This window comes from Sarcophilus harrisii, chromosome 2, assembly GCF_902635505.1.
Source record: "Sarcophilus harrisii chromosome 2, mSarHar1.11, whole genome shotgun sequence".
Taxonomy (NCBI): Eukaryota; Metazoa; Chordata; class Mammalia; order Dasyuromorphia; family Dasyuridae; genus Sarcophilus; species Sarcophilus harrisii.
This window is the reverse complement of record NC_045427.1, coordinates 570,655,458-570,672,875: the sequence shown is the minus strand read 5'-3', so window position 1 is coordinate 570,672,875 and position 17,418 is coordinate 570,655,458. Positions and strand designations below refer to the sequence as shown.

Sequence of the window (17,418 nt, the reverse complement as noted above, 5' to 3'; positions counted from 1 at the left end):
GTTTTTGAGTGTGGTTTTGCTATTCAGTTGTATCTCACAGTCTGATCAGATTAAATCTAGAGTTCTAGGTTATCCAAAAGGTATAGAATTTTTTTTGTCTATAGCATAGCATTCTGGAGAAGTTACCATCTGTGTGGAGGAATCAGTGGGTTCATAGAGAAGACACTGGAAAATGTGATGTTCTCCTTATTTCCTCATTTTATAGATCAGCAAACTGAATCCCAGACAGTTGAAGTGATTTTTCCAGGGTAGGTGATATATAGGAAAGCTGGGATTTGAATTGAAGTTCTCTGACTACAAGTCTAGTGCGGTAGCTATTGCACCCCAGTATCACACCATAAAGTCTGAGGGATTTTTTTAAAAACAGTATTTACATATGGGGCAGTTATTTGAGGGAAGAATTAATAATAGCAACTAATAAGTGGCATGTAGATAGCTCTTTAAGTTTTAAAGTTTAAAGTACTTTACACATATTAGTCATTTTAGCTTCATAACAAACCTGAAAAGTAAGTGCTATTACTATCTCCATTTTACAGGTGAAAAAACTGAGGTAGAAAGTGGTTAAATGACTTACCCATAGATATATAGCTATGGAGTATATCTGCAGTAAGGTATAAGCTTCTTGACTTCATGCCTGTTGCTTTACTGCACTTGGCTAACTGCCCCTAGTTAAGAAATTAATGTTAAAGGGCAATAATTTCAGAGCTGAAAGAGATCTCAAAGGTCCTTTGTTGCATAGAACTCCTCCTTTTATGGGTGAGGCTCTAAGAGGTTAAGTAACTTGTCCAAGCTTACAAAGTAAATAGTAGTCAGAATTTGAATTCAGAATCTCTAACTTTTTCTTTTCTTTTTTCCAATAGTATTTTTATTTTTCTGTAACTTTTTCTGCTATTCCAAATGACTCTGTAAATCATGGTGATCCATAGAAGTTACTATGCTTCTAAAAAATATAACTCATATCTTCAGACCAATCTTGCTTTACTAGTAGGGTTTGAACTAACTAGGGCTATGTCAAATTCAGGCCTGAGTATAGGATTCAAGCCTTTATTTGTTAAAACAGAAGTTGTTCTTGAAAGCTTGTAATAGGTCTCATGTGACCCAGAAATTGTAGAGTTAATCTCTATGGACTTATAAATCAAGATTCAAATGAAAACTGGAGGGAAGGAAGTAATGGGAGGAAAGGGTAGTTTGTGCTTGTACCAAATGAGCCTTTTCTCTGTTTTATATGAAAAACAAGCATTTCAAAGCAGGGAAGCATGAACAAGGTATAATTTGGAGTTGCCTGCTGTCAGAAAAGCATTAATTTTTTGACCTTCATTCAAGGGCAAAGCTGAAAGGAAAGAAGAGTAGAAGAGACCCTTTTAATTACTATCAGGTGCCATTATTTGGTGACTTTATGAACAGAGTTCTGAGGCCGATCTCTGCTATTCCTTTGCTTGGTAAATCAGAAGTTCAGGAAGTTTAATGAGGAAGAGTGACTTTCTGTAGGTTCAGTGTTGTCCTAGTTTCCTCCTATTCGCTCCTAAACCATGAGAATCTGCCTAATCAGCCGTTTTGGTCTTATATGCTCATCCTTGCAGTGACCAGACTACAGATGTCTTTGGAAGGTTTCCTTTCTTTGTAGAGACCATCAATGTCTGTTGCCAAGAGGTCGTGTGTGGAGCCGCTCATGTGTCATCAAGTGTCTGCGTTCCCATCCAAGAGAAGAAAAAGCCTTCCTTGCAACCTCTGAGTTATTGGCTTCTGTGCTTAGCATCACGTGGCCAGCTGGTTGTTTTGCAGGAATTAATTAGGTAGGGTTACTGGAAAAGGCAGCTTTTAGGAAGTTAACAGTCTCAGGAATGTGCTGGCCAATTCAAGGAGAAAAGAAACTGTTTCAGTTTTTGCTTATATAAAAATGCGATGTTTAAGAAGAAACATGAAAATCTTAAAAGCTTGAGAGGATTTGGGAGGTTCTGACTCCCTTCCTTGCTATAATGTGGCCTTCAGGAGAGAGAAATCTTCCCATTAGTATATATATTTGGTCTAGTTCAATTCATAGCAAAGGGAGATTTTCCAGTTTTTCCTCTGTTTATTATTATTGTTTTTGCCATGCTTTATTTCATCGACTTTATAATTATGGGCCACAGAACTTAATCTAGAAGGGAACCTCATTTTACAAATCTAGAGACCTCAAATGAGGTAACTGAGATTCTAAGAGTGGGGGCTGCCCAAGATCACATAGGTAGAGACAGAAAGAAGGCTTGAATCTAAGTCCTTTGTGTCCAGCTGTTCCACAGTATCATGTTGCTCTCTAGCATCTTGAGTGCTTTTGACCTATAAAATGTTCCCAAGTATCTGAAAACAAACATCTTTTCAAATCTTGTCTTTCCTTCAAAACCTCATTTGTGCTCTATTTTCTCCATGAAGACCCTCTCCAACCTGCTCCATCCAAGCACTGACTTTTGAACTGGAGCAGTAGTGTTGAACTCAAATCAAAATGGAAAGATCCCAATGGGCAGTAGAATATTGACTTAGAAAACTGCAATTTAACATTGTTTATATTGGTTTTTTTAAAAAATTTTGTTAAACATTTCCCCATCACACTTTAATTTGGTTCAGGTTACTTGGGACCTTTTAGCAACAAATTTGGCAATTCTGCTCTATAGTATTCCATGTAGTGGAATGCTATAAAATGATAGAAGTAGAAGGGTCTTAAAGATCAGCCTATAGTAATGGAAGCATACTAAGCTTGAACTCCAAAAAAACCTGGACTTGGATCCCAGCTTGGGGATATATTAGTTGGATGACTATGAGTAAGTCTAATTACCCTCTCTATATCTTAGTTTCCTCAGATATAAAAAGAGAGATCATATGATATTTATACCTGCTTACCCATCCTCCTCACCCATTATGGAGGGGGAAATAACATTTTAGGAAGTGTGTTGTACACTACCTTTGGAAGTAGGACCACAGTTCAAATCCTGCCTCTGCCAGGTATAACCTATGCAAAATAAATTGTGGTGAACTGTGGAATAAGACCCAGGTCTCTGACTCCCAATCCATTGCTCTCTGTACTCTATTATAACCCCTTAGCAGTGACTCATATACTTTATTGTTTTATCCAGTAATTATTCCACATGTATTGATCTATTCAAGATTGTAAACTTCTCAAGAAAATAAACTTCTCATATTTCTTTTGAATTTTTTTCAGTGCTAAGCATACAGTGAATACTTGGGTTTATTCATTTTAGTGCCTAGTATGTGTCCAGCGTTGTATTAAAGACTTCTTAATAGTTTCACAAAACAAAATCAGATTAATGTTAACTAAGATTATGATAGAGGCATCTTTGAAATGTATGCTTATTGTTTGTCTGAACCGTGCCATTTACTTTTTGGACTGATGCTGACTTGATGCTCCTAACAGACTTTGGGCTTGAAAAAATGGAAATAAAAGCTAAAGGCTTTGAAATGTTTTTTTTTTTTTTTTTAATGTGAACTAATGGCAGTTCTCCCCTGACACTGAATAACTGAGATAAGAGAGCTACTGGTTCTTCATTCCTCTATCTGGGATTACTCACTTGGTTTTTTTCCTTGCTTTGCATTGGGTACCCTTAACATCTGTTCTGCTCTTGAGACAATAAGAGTCATCGTCAGTCCTGATGCTTAACATTTTTCAGTTCTCTTTAGTACTCTTTGAAGGAAATTCTCCTTGTTATGAACTGATAGAAGTAAGTTTTCTGAACTCTTATAGTTCAGAGATAGAATTCAATCTTCTGTTTTTTTACTTGTATTCAATGAGAGGGAGAGAGAATGAATGAATATGGGAGAGAATCAGTTGATGGCTGATATGTCTCTGTATTTATATTCATACTGAAGACCAGTTAGGTTCTTCTCATAAATACCCTAAGTCCAAATTTGTTGTTGTTCACATTTTCTCCCTTTGTCACTGTTTTCATATTGAAACATACAAATTCTTCTTCCCTTCCTCTGTTCCCACGTTCCTGTGTTCCCTCTCCCCCCCCCCCCCCCCCCCCCCCCCCCCAACCTTCCCACCCTACTGGAATGAATGGAGATATTCATTTCAGGGAGAGTTTATTTTTACAGGTATCAAGTTCAGAAGCAAACTATCCCACTAAGATCAAAGAGACATCTGAATAGAAACAGGCTATGAAGGCATTCCTTTTGGGTCAAGAAAGGATGCTGATTTCTTCCTTTCATGAGATGTGTGATGAGACAGTCTTGGAAAGAGCCCTTATGCTCTGATTTCTATAAATTGTAAAATTGCAAAGCACTGCTGGAGAGTTCAAGCACAGTGCATAAAGAACTGTGAAGCCAGAGAGACTTCAGTTGAGTTTCCACCTCTGACACATGCTGACTGGGTGAACCTGGATAGGTCACTTAATCTCCAAGTGCTCCCAAACAACCCTCTAATCCAATGAATTGCAAGATCTTTGTTGATCTGCAGATTTAAGAAGCTTCTTTACCAAGAGTACTTTATTTTCACCTTTTATAGGATATCAGTTCAGCTCCTTTTCTGAGGTATGGTGGTCAGTGGGCCATTTAAAGGTCTTTTTCCTTCTTAATAGGGCTTAGTACTCTTTCAGTCAGTAGTCAATAAATATGAATGAATAAGTTCCTCTAGTAGAGGCCAGAAAATATTTATGTATGTCACTAACAGAATTGAGACTTAAGCAAATTTAGGAGGAGATCTTTATCTAGATATGGATGAAAGGCATAGAAAAGAAAGAGGCGTTGAATTTATCTTCACATTATACCCTAGACTCTATTCCTTTACCAAAGAAATCCCCAATTTTGACCAGAAAGCCACTTACTATAACATTTAGACTCTCTGATTCTGTGTTCTAGATTTCTGAATTTGTTAATGTCAGGGGAACTCTGTTTCCTATAGATTGGAGAGACAGTTGTATTAATTACATAAAGTGTTCCTGACTTGGACCATGGTTAGGAACACAGGAGGTGTGAGAAGCTCATCTAGAGGAAATGGGAACTATTTGCTAATAAAGACGTTATCTTAGTGAAATAACTTAATCTGTTTTCACATGCATATGCTTTGTGCACTTTAAACTTTAATTTCCTTTCTTATTGAATAAGGGGTATAGAAAAGTTTCCTGAAAGCCAGTGAATATAGGGACTGAAAAATGTAGACAACGATTGGATTAGATGAACTTTAAGGTTTTATCCAACTGTAACATTTGTTGGGAGAGAATGAAATGCCTTGTCTTAGAGCAAGGAGTTCCAGGAAGAAAGAAGGGTAGTTAGAGATTAAAACCATTCTTCACAAATTAAATCTAGAAGAAAGTGTTCACTGATAATAACCTTGTCAATAGAAGATTGAAATTTGAATCCATATTCCTGGGAAGTGTTTGTTTTTGGTGGTGCTAATTGGGTCAGTTTTGGCATTTTTACTTCCCTATATTGCTCAGGCAGAACCATATTTAAAAATCTTAATGATTTTAATATGGCTCTAAAGAAGAGTCTGCTTTCCATATCCTGCTAAATGAATCATACTTTTATACCTTGCTTTTCCTTGGGATCCTTGGGCTGGTTAATTTCTCTCTCATTTTCTCCAAACTTGTGAAAGGTAAATGGGGAGCAGCCATTTAAATGACATAATGTATTCCTTCCTATAATAGGCTATGATTTGCAGCTCAATTAAATTCAACAAATTGTTATTAAGAATTCACTTTGTCAAAGACCTTATGCTGGGTTACCAAGATGAAAACTGACATGGCTCCAGTCCTCACTGAGCTTACAAACCAATAAGTAGTGAGGTGGACTATGTTCACAGATAGGTATGAACAGGATAGAATGTGATAAGGAAAAGAAAGGTGCTCTAAAGAAGTTGGAAGGAGGAGAGGACACTTTCATCTAAGGAAGGAAAAGAGGCAACGAGGGAAGGCTGTATGGCAGTTGTAGCATCTGAGCTGGATCTTAGTGTATGTCATTGCCTCTGATCTGCCAAGCAAAGTTTATATTCCTCTATTCAGTATTGAAGGCCTTTGCAATCTGATATCACTCTTCATTCTTCCTCTTAATCTTTTTTGTGTATTCTATGTTCCCCCAAAATAGATGATGCTCCATCCCCTTATTTTAAGCTTCAAAAAATATTCCCTTGATTTCATATCTTAATTTTTTCCTCTGAGGCAATTGGGGTTAAGTGACTTGCTTAGGGCACGCAGCTAGGAAGTGTTTAGTTTCTGAGACCAGATTTGAACTCAGGTTCTCCTGACTTCAGGACTGGTGTTCTATCCACTGAACCACCTAGCTGCCCCTTTCATAAGAATATAGAAAATCCCCATGCACCCATAATTCATGATTTTCTAAATCGATTTATACCACTTTTTATCATAATTTAGACCAATTTTTGTCAATTTATTTATCCTTTTTCCTCTTACTGAAAAATGGCAATTTTTTTTTTTTTTCACTGCCTCAATCATTTTAGTTGCCTTTTTCTGGAGCCTTTCCAGTTTCCAATATATTTTTCTTGAAGTGGAATGACATTCTATGGATGGGATGGCATAGCTTTGTGTTTTATTTTTGTTTTGGATTAATGATTTCATGAGATGTAACTTTTTATGTGGAAACTTGATCTGCCAGTTGTAGATCAGCAACTCTTCCATCAAATATAATTTTAGAGAGTTTTCTAGGATAAAATAACTGATCCAAAGTCACACAGCCTGATTGTGTCAGAAATAGAGCTCAGATCTAGATCTTCATAACTCCACAGTTGGCTCTCTTACCCACTATTGCTGTTCAGCCTATGTGTATACCCTTCCTAGTGATGAGCTATTGTGCATAACTCGTTAGTTGGAGTAAATGCAAGAGATAACCTACAAATGATTTCATGATTTTTTTTCTTTAGTATTTACTAACATCATGAGATTGTAGCTTTAGAGTTCTCATTTTCCATAGGAAAAAACTGAAGCCCAAAGAGATTAAATAAATTACTCAATGTCATACAGGTAGTTAGTTATGGAGTTGGAATTTTGAACCTGGATTCTCTGATTGCAAATCCAGTGTTCTTTTCACTGCACCACACTCTTACAGCTAATATTTGTTTTCATGACGACATTACGTTGAGTTTACTTATCATTGCCCACATGTCTGTGTATTTATATAGTATTTTACCCTAAGCTATACTCTTATAAAGTGGCCTAGTAGAAAAAGAGCATTGACTGGCCTTGTAACCAGAAAAACTTGGTCTGAGTCAGTGCTCTTGGGCTTATTAGCCTATAGGACTTTTTGACCAAGGCATCTCCAGCTCATTGTCCATAGTCATCACTCTGGGGTGCAATCCTTCAGGATATGCAGCCAGACTACTGCTCCTACTACAATCACACTTATTAAAAAGCTAGAAAAGAAAGTTCTTGCCCCCCAAGTCCTTGGCACTGTCAGGCAGTTCTATATCAGAAAGTAATATTGTTTTGTCAATAAAAATTACATTAAAGAAGAATTAATATGTGCTTTGCTGCTGCAACCTAAGGAGGGTGGGACTTTTCCATCTAACTTGTAGCAAAAACATTATGTATTTGTAAACTTGCCTATTAGAAGATGGGGACAGAGACAGTCATGCTTTTCTATTTATATCCTCAATATTTAGCATAGTGCTTTCCCCATAAGAAGTGCTTAATTAAATGTTTCATTAATTTCACTTTTCTAATACCTGATTTGTTTTTCACCCAATGCTATGAGAATCAAATTGTTTAGTGTTGTACCTGATAGAAATGCATGATAAACGTTTGTGAACAAATAAGATGCAAGGTGTGCCAGAAGTCTTATTGCAGTTTTAAGTTTTAATAGCTATTAAACCTTAATGATAATTAAAATGATCAATGTCAAGGAGACATTAAAAAATTAGCATTTTTGGTCCCAAACATAGTGAAGTTCTAAGCTACTGCATTAAGATTTTGGGGAGACATCATGTGTAATATTTTGTCAGTCATTGATGAAGTATATCTTCCTGAATGAAGGATAAATAATAATAACAACAGCAGTGAAATACATAGTGATGTGCTCATGCCTGGTATACTCATAGTTTATCTCCAGTAATTCAGTGTATGATGCTCTAGTATAATTTAGTGCAATCTCTACACTTCTACTGCTTCTTGTTGTTACTTGTAAAACTGCCCAAAAAGGATGCTCATACAATCTATCAATTACTGTGAGACTTCATTGTCAATCCTTTCCCCTGCCCAGAAATGCCAGTTTCACCCTGGGTAGTCTGAGCTCTGGCAACAATTAATTCTTGTCCGCCAAATTAAAAAAAGTCTGGTATGGTCTATTTCTGATATAATGAATACAATAATGGACAAATGAAACTTCCAGGTGTTGGGAAAGCAGTTGTGCTTTACTTTGAGGATGAGAATGATTCACCTATACAAGTTTCAGGTTGCATTCATTCAGACTTGGAGGAGGATTTTGAAATTTCTTGTGTTAGTATTTCGTTAAATTAAGAAAAGAGAAGAAATCATATTAAATATCATGAGTTCTGAGGAACCCCATTTCTTGTAAAATGTATATATCTGGGGGCAGAAGGTTGCTTTAGGCAATCTCTGAGGGTGCTTTCAAACTCTTATCATTCCAAGATTTCTGAGTTTTAATGCCAGTTTCATAGAATCTTTTAGGTGTTTATTTTCATTGACTTTCCTGCAATTATATGCCACCTAGTGGTCAGGACTAGACTAGCAATTCTTTTTTTTCCCCTTTCTATAGAGTCCCTCTGGTAATTTGTAATCCCAAGGCAAATAGATTGAAGAATTCTCTTGCCATCTCCTTCATATTATCGAGCCAGGCTGAAACTCAGAATCGGAGAATATTAAGAGCTAGAATGGATCATATAATTAGACCTCTTAATCTAGATGATGTGGCTAGAAAAGAAAATCAGACCCAAATACAAATCCTGTCTCCAGACAAATTATTATCATTAGGAAAACGAGACACAGAGACATGAAATTCTGACTAAAAAATCACAAATTGACCATGTCAGGACTAGAACCTGGTCTCCTGGCTTAGGCTACTCCTTTCAGTATATCAAACTAACTTTCATCATCCTACACTGTCTTTTTTTTTTTTTTTTTAAACTATTATTATAATTGTTTTTTGCCCATTTTTTTCTTCTTTTAGCCCTAGAACAGCTGCTTACAGAACTGGATGCCTTTTTGAAGATACTAGACAAAGAGAACCTGAGTAGTGCTGCTGTGGTGAAGAAGAGTTTCCTTACTGACCTCCTTCGGCTCTACACAAAAACCAGCAGTGAGTCTTGAGTCATCCTTTCCTGAGGGTGCTCCTCCCAAGCCATCTTGATATTCTTCCTTTTTTTTTTTTTTTTTTTTTTTTTTTTTTGAAGTCTTGTGGGAAGGAAAAGATTATTTGTGGAATAGTCTTTCCATTCCTAGATAATCTTTGCTTTGGATAGCAGAAAAAATGCTGATTTGTGGTGATATAGGTTTGGGTAAGGGGAGGCAATCAGGAATATCAAAAAGTATATAATGTGGTAAAGTAACAGGTAAGCTCCTTGAGGGCAGGAGTTATCTCACTTTTGTGCCAGTACCCATAGTGCCCAGCACATAGTAGGAAAATTTTTAATGCTTGCTTGTTTGGCCAAAAAGAGCAAAGTAGTAATTGACTTACACTTTAGCTTGAGAGATTTTATCTGGACATAAAGAATTCTTGTCTGCATATTAGGAAGGGATCATGGATTGAGGCATTTCTTCAGTTCAACCAGTAAAAGTACCAGTGCCTTAGAGCAGCTGGCAGTTTTCAAATAAGCTATTCTTTGCAGTGACTGGCTTTTGTGGTTTGGTGTGTTTACTCTGGAAAAGTTACTGGTGTAACCATGACCTGAGGCAAAAAAGGAAGTTCAAGGAAACATGGTTTGGAGGCAGAGAAAAACCACAAAATCCTGAACTCGAGGTATTTTTCAAGAAGGAAGAAGATGGTAATTTTCAAGGGTTTTTATTTTGTTTTGCTTTGCTTTCTTTGGGTTCATAGAAGGGGATTTTTTCTATCTCATTGTCTTCATTGACCTGACCAAAACCATTCTAGGAGATTAAAATCTTTAAGAGAAGGAAGTGCCTCAATCCATAACCACTCTTATTCTCCTTTCAGGGGGTTCTTCCTTATGTTTAATCTAAATCCCACAGGCTAGAGTTTAATGAAGGCCATTTTCCCCATCTCTTACTCTGTTCTTGGTAGAGGGAAGGGGAAGGTAGTTTTCTAGAATAAACATCATCAGTTTATTTAGCTGATCTTTACATGGCATGGAGTCAAAGATCTTCACCTAACTTTTGCTGAACATTCTCCATCTTATCAATATCTTTCCTAAAGTGTGGTGCCCATACCAGTACAGAAGTTGTCTGACTAAAGCCAGGACTATACAACTCTTACTTCTTTATTCCTGGAAGCCATGCCTTTTCTAACAGAACCCTAAGACACATTCCCCCTTTTTAGGAGATGAGGCTGTTATATGACACTTTTGTCTCATACTGAACTTCCGTGAAAACTCCCATACCTTTTTTGAAGTAAAAAAAAAAATGTATTTTAAAAATATTTTTATATTTTATATATTTATATTATATAATAAAATAATAAATGCATTATTTATATTTATATATTTTATATTTTTTATCCTCCCCTCATCTTGTATTTGGGAAGTCAATTTCTTGAACCCAAGTATAAGACTTTAAATATGTCTCTATAAAATTCCATCTTATTAGATTCAGCCTAATGTTCTAATCTGCCAAGATTTGTTTTTAATCTTGAATGTGTCATCCATCAATTATTTTTTTATCATCAAATTTGTTTAGAGTAGCATCTGTGCCTTTAAAATTATTTATGTTTTTGTCATTGTATTCTTGGTACTTAGCACAGCACCTGGCACTTAGTGGGCAGCTCATAAATAAGTGTTGAATGAATGTTGAGGAATTTAGGACCAAGCACAGATTCCCGATGCATTCTCCTGGACATCTCCTTCATGAGGGTTAGTCACAATGGTTGGATGAAAGGGCCAAGACAGTGTCAAGAAAGGCTTCATTTGAGTGTGTCTTGTGAAAGACTTTGACATCCATAGGATTTAGATCAAGGGGACCTCTCAGAGAACATCCAATTCCTTCCTTTTACATATGAAGAAACTTGGGCCCAGACAAAATAGATGAGATTTAGTTACTAAGATGGGAGGTGAACTGAGTCCTCTGTGCACAGATCCACCCCTGTCATACTCTGCTGCTACCCTTCATGGCTTCCTGAGAACTAGTTTTCATTTGTTTTCAACAGGCTAATGTGTAATCTGGACATTCAGCACATACATTCTCAGTTTTTCATCTAGGCCATTGATGAAATGATCAAACCTAAATTGAATCCCTTTTTGTGCTGACAGCTATCAATAATCACATTCTAACAAAAGTACTCTGGCCATTTAAAAAAATAATCTAATAGTTGTGTGGGTTGGTCCCTAGATCATCTTTTCCCAGTTAATTTTTTATTATTGGCTGTATTATTTCAAGGTAGTCATTCATTTACTAACTCCCTTTTCTGTCTATCAAATGTGTCAATCTTTCCTATTAGGAAATTAGATTGGTTTGAGAAGATTTTATTCTGGAGAAAAAAAGGCTATTTTCCACTATAAATCCCATCAAAATCTAAATTTTAGTTGGGGGGGGAGGGAGAAGGTGGAAAATAATTCCCCATACCCTATCATCTTCAAATATTTAACATTGTGTGTATTTTCAAACATCTTGGGGAGTCTAAAAATTAATGTTTAAAGGCAAATATTACATTCATATCATGTGGCCTTTAATTTTATTACTTTAAAAATAACTTCTTTTCTGTCTTCTAAATATTTTGGGTTTTTTTCAATCACAGGTAAAAAAAATAATTTTTAACATTTTTTTTTTTTTTGAAATTTTGAATTTCAAATTATCTCCCTCCTTTCACTTCCCCTCATTGAGAAAGCAAGGTGTCTAGGGAGTTGAGAAAACAGAAAGAGAAAAAGCAAAAAGTTCTATTAAAGGACCTCCAAACTAATTTAGTCAAACTTTTTGTTTTAAGCATCTGTTTATCAAGCCCTTGCATGACCAAGTCAAAGGAATTATTTATTGGGCCCATTAAAGTGACATGGGCTAATATTAACACAACCCAAGTCTTTTCCTGTGCTAAAGTCAAACAAAATCCATTAATTTTCTGGACCTTTGGAGTCAGAGCCTGGACTGTGTCTAAACTGAGCCCAAGAGGACTTAACAGGTTCTTGCTCTGTTTGATGTGATCCTATATTGGTCATGTGTTGTCCATCTCATTTCTAAGATCACAGAGACTTACCCACCTTCCAGGGTCCCAGAGAACCTTTGGGTATAAGTTGTAGTAACCACTAGAGAATCCCACTTCTGATACTATATTGTTGTTTGTGAAAAACAAACTCCCAAATCTGAAAAAGTAAAAAATAACTTATTAGCATCTATGACCAAGTACCTATGAACAGAAGGATCTGGTTTATTTATTAAGAATTTGACTTGTTCCTTCAGTCCTTGAAGATTTGGTCAGTCTTTTTTGTCAGGCCACGTACAATCAGAAACTAGCTTTTGTTCAGTTAAATGATCTCCCAAGTACCATAGAATCTTACAATATTAGAGCTACAGAGGGTTTTGGAGACCATCTTATTTCTCGGATAACAAATACTGAGACCGAGAAGAGGTAAGAGTTTGCACAAGATCACACAAGTTTGAGGTGAAACTTACCTGTCCTGATTCCAGACTGGATGGCCCTCTTCGGACATCCTCTTGTCTTTTCTTATGCCCCGGTTGCTGCCTTATCAAATGGAAGGAGATGTAAAATAGTCTTCTGGGCCAAACAAAACCACTTTTTCCTTTTGCAGCTTTTCTGAAAAGCATCCAGTGTTCTCCCTAACAACCACCCAGAACTCGAGAAATACCACCCCTGCCTCCACCACAACCTTTATTACAGTGTTAATTTTGAGCCAAATGTTGGCTTTTACAAATATGAGGCTTTCTCACATTGATGTTATCTCCGGACAAAATCCTTTAGGCAGGATCTATTCAGAAATTTTACTTGGTTGTGGACTATATTAAATTGTAGCAGAATGTCAAAAAAATATTTGATTTGGCTAGTAATTTAACCACCCCATGCCTCCATTTCCGTAATTATAAAATCTGGGTTTTAACACTTCTAAGGTCTCTGAGCTTCTCCACCTTCCCACTTCAACTCCCAAATTAATTTCTAAATCTATGATTTTTTTTCTCTTCACCAATCCAGACCAGTTGATTTGCTCTCATGATCTTGCCTTATTGGATTTTTATCTCAGTTTATCATGTGAGGATATTTATGGTGTCAAGGACCAAGAGCACTTAGGATCCATGTGACAGTGTTTTGGATAAATTTAAGCATACAGGTAGTGCAAGAATCACCCTTTGCCAAATATCTAAGTCCGTGATAATAAAATTAATATTGCTGAGTAGACCTTTCCATGTGTGGAAGCCTGCCAAACATGAGAGCATTATTTGTTAAAGGAACAAAATTATTGTTACTAATAACAAGAGTAACTTATTATTCTAACTAGCATTTGTATAACAGTGCACTAAAGTGCTATACATATGTGCTCTAACACCAAGCTGAAAAGCCTTTAAATGCTTGCTATTGGTACCTCACAAGTCTGCTGTCCAAAGACTAATTTAGCTAACCTTGGAGAAACTCGTCACTAGAATCTTAGTTGCCAGATAATGATTTTTTTTTTCCTCACTATAGCAACTGGTGACAATTTGCTGCTAAGACAGAAAAGGAGTTGAGGTCTGCATCTGTGGAAGAAATTCCCTTACAGATGAAATCACAGCTTCTTTAAGTGTTAAATTAAATGTTTCTACTTTATCAGTCTAGTTTCACTAATAGTAACTGATCATTAGGCAATCCTCTGAAATCAATAATCAGTATTATTATTCTCATTATCCTTATCTCGGTATCGAAGATGAAAAAAATGAAACATTTACAGTACAGGATTTACCCTGCTTCCTTCGGAGGAGGTAAGAGAACAGATGAGTTTTGATTTCATTGGTTTAAGAACCTCTCAATCAGTGAGTTAATCAGCAGGCATTTATTAAGTGCTTTACGACATGTAAGTCATTATGCTAAATGCTGGGTATTCAAAGAAAAGAAAAAACATCCCTGTTCTCTAGGAGCTCACATTCTAATAGGGAGATATATGTAAACAATTATTTACATACAAGGTATACACAGTATGAATTGGAGGTAATCTTAGAGGGGAAGGCTCTGAGGGAAGTAAGAAGGAAGGAGCAAGAAAGGCTTCTTGCAGAAGATAGGATCCGAGCTGAGTCCTAAAGCCAGTAAAGAGGAAAGAGAAAGAAAAGTCCAAGTGTGAGGAACAACTAGTGAAAAGGAATAGAGTTATGTGTAAGGAAAAATAAGGAGGCCAGGCAGAGGAGAATAAGGTATAGAAAGATTGCAGTGGGGAGGCGAAGGGGAGAGAAGGGGAATAAAGTATAAACTAATACAAAAAGACTGCAAATGCCCTCTACCATACAGATTGGCATCTGCTCTGCAAATTGCTTAAAGATTTGCCTTGGCCCTTGAGAGGTTAACTGACCGACCCAATGTCATATAGCCAGTTGATGGGTCAGAAGTGGGACTTGACTTTAGGTTCTCCCCATGCCACCCTGCTGCAGATTAAAGCAGATGATTTATGGTGGAGCTAGGATTAAAGCCTTAGCTTCAATTGTCTCATTCACTAATTAATTGAATTGATCAATTATTGATAGAAAATCTGAACTACAAGGCTACCTGATAAATCTAAGATGAGATCATTGTGATATGTTTGAATGTGTAAAATAATATTCTTAATGCATTTGAAATCAACTAAGCCATAGGTACTAACCTTTGAGGTACAGGCAAGACATGAAGCGAGTTTCCTGATCAATATGGACTTTATTTTCTGAAGGAATTGCTTGCTTCCAAGAGAACTTCCATATCAAATTGGAAAGAAAGTAAATGGCACATTTTCACCTAGTTAAATCATCCTCACCTATACCCATATAAATACACACAGTGACACACATTTGGAAGGCAGTCTGTAATTTTCTTTCTAACTGTTCAAACCTTCCCACCAACTCAATCCAGCATTATTACTCTATGCTTTCAAGTTTCTCCTCTAAACAAAGTCCCAATTCCTTAAATCAAAGAAAAGATGCTTGACTAAAGTAGTTCACATTAAAAGGTGTGAAAAGAATACCCTTACTAAGAAATATCTGTATTTTAAAAGAGGTTTATTAACACAAAGTAATTTCTAATTGGTTTAGAATAAGGAAGGGAATTTTGAACAAATCTCTCCCAAACTCCTTGCTCATTCTAGCATGCACATTAGAAAATGGGTCTAGAGGAATGGTCAACAACATGGCACCCCACTTTGGAAGGACTGCTGATTCTTAGAATCAGTTCTTTTTAGATTAACTCAAATTCATGATTCTTTTTGCATCTATATTTTTTGAAAAGGGAGATAAAAATATATTTACTTAATGTAAACAGCATAATCTGGCAGTATAAACAAGTTCTCCCATCTTTTCTTTTGACAAGAGCCAAAGTGAATCTTGCCATTTGTTCTTTCTTAGATTCTGATGAGGAATACATTTACATGAACAAAGTTACAACCCATAGGCAGCCGCCTGTGGAGACAGAAGGCACAGGAAAAGACAAAGACAAAGGTATGGGATCTGGGCCAAGGCTGCTGATTGGTGGGATGGGAATGCTATCCTGGAGGGGAGTGGTGACAGGGAGCATCTGCCACATTCTGCCAGGACCTTAAGCATCAAAAGCTTTGGCTGAGACTGAGGAGCTATTCCTGGGAGCTGTGTTTTGAAGAATGGTATTTTGGGATGGCAGGATTCTATTCTTCAGCTGGAAGATTGTATTTTGGAATAACAGTATACTGTATTCTTCAGTTGGAGGATGGTATTTTGGGATGGCAGTATTCTGATTTTCAACTGGTTTTATGCCCATTTCTTAAAGTGTGCCTGTCTCTTAACCTTTTGTGTTGTAGATTCCTTTGGCAATCTGGTATAGCCTGTGGACTCCTTAGAATGTTGTTTTTAAATACATAATATAAATCTATGAAATTCCCAAGGAAAATAGTTATATAATGCATGATGATCAAAATGTTAAAAAGAAAAAGAAGAATTCTAAGTTAAGAATTCCATCTTTAGGGACTTAGTATCTATCCCTAGATCCACCTGATCCATTCATATCATTATCAGGATAAGGAAATGATGATTTTAATATTGTAAACTAAACCACTTTAGGTGCTTTACACCTGGTCTTGTAATATATGTCTTCTGATTAGATATATATATTTCCCATCCCTAAAATATCCTAGAATCTGAGTAACTTCTTTGGACATTTGAAAAATATACCTTAAATCTGTATTCTTTTACTTTTCAAAGCATTCTGATAATCTTATTTCATTTTATCTTATAACATTCCTATGGGATAAGTTTTGAACTGAGAAAGGCAAAATGAAATTATTTTTGCTAAGATCATAGGTCAAGTTAATTTAAGTGATGGAATTAGAATTTAGATGTTTTGACTCCTGCACCCTTGTCCATCTCCTCCCCGCCCCCCCAAGCCACTGCTGCCCTCTGAAATAAAAACTTGGATTGAATTTTTCCCCCTTTATGTTTTTTTTTTCCTTCTTTCCTTCCATCCATCTGCACAGGCTGGAAATTGCAGTGGCTACTTACAGACTCGGTCCCACTGCTGATCAACATAGTACTGACTCTTTTCATTTCTGATCTAGGCTTATTTACCCCTTCTTAGGCAAGGTAACTCCATGGCAGTTTGTGTCCTAAGACTCACCATGTTGAATGTGAGACTGCATACACCCAATCATCTTAGTCTAGTACAACTCTGAATTCCTGGGTTCAAGTGATTCACCAGCTTCAGCCTCCCTAGTAATAGGAATAAAAGACATTAGCTATCATAACTGACTAATGGTCCTTCTTGAGGCCCTGAAGGAAATCTACAGGCTGTTAAATTGACTCTATTTAGTGCCTCACACATATATCTCTTAAGGATATTAGTTTCTAAAATTTAAAAAATCAAAAACTTAACAGGGCTTTTCCACAAAACACATGACTATTTGGTGCTACTGGTTTTTAGATGTGATTCCCTCACCCTCTGCCCCTAAATGTCAACTAAGCTATCCCATTTGAGTGGTGGCCAATCTGCCAAAAACAGTTTGCCTGCTGAATAAATTATGGGATGGAAAGAACCATAATCATAGGTTAAACACTGAGTCTCTCTATATAGCAATCGCTCCTACAGGTCTAATGATTACTGAAGACACTGTGGTCTGTACCATATTTGACCCAGGGGAGTTGGAGGGAGGGGGAAAGAGGGAAACATTCC

The 17,418-nt window shown here is 36.6% G+C and overlaps 1 protein-coding gene across 5 annotated transcripts in view; it reads left to right on the top strand.

Annotated features, from left to right (window-relative positions):
* The window catches only part of AFAP1L2 (actin filament associated protein 1 like 2), a 130,020-nt gene that overhangs the window by 63,509 nt on the left and 49,093 nt on the right, over window positions 1-17,418 (top strand). For 4 of the 5 annotated variants that reach the window (XM_031955883.1, XM_023495775.2, XM_023495771.2 and 1 more), the window contains 2 exons: window positions 9,127-9,255; window positions 15,627-15,719. In XM_031955883.1, the coding sequence (XP_031811743.1) occupies window positions 9,127-9,255; window positions 15,627-15,719 (222 nt within the window). Of the gene's footprint in view, window positions 1-9,126; window positions 9,256-11,970; window positions 14,028-15,626; window positions 15,720-17,418 lie in introns of those variants that run through there. The other variant, XM_031955885.1, reaches the window with a different exon arrangement.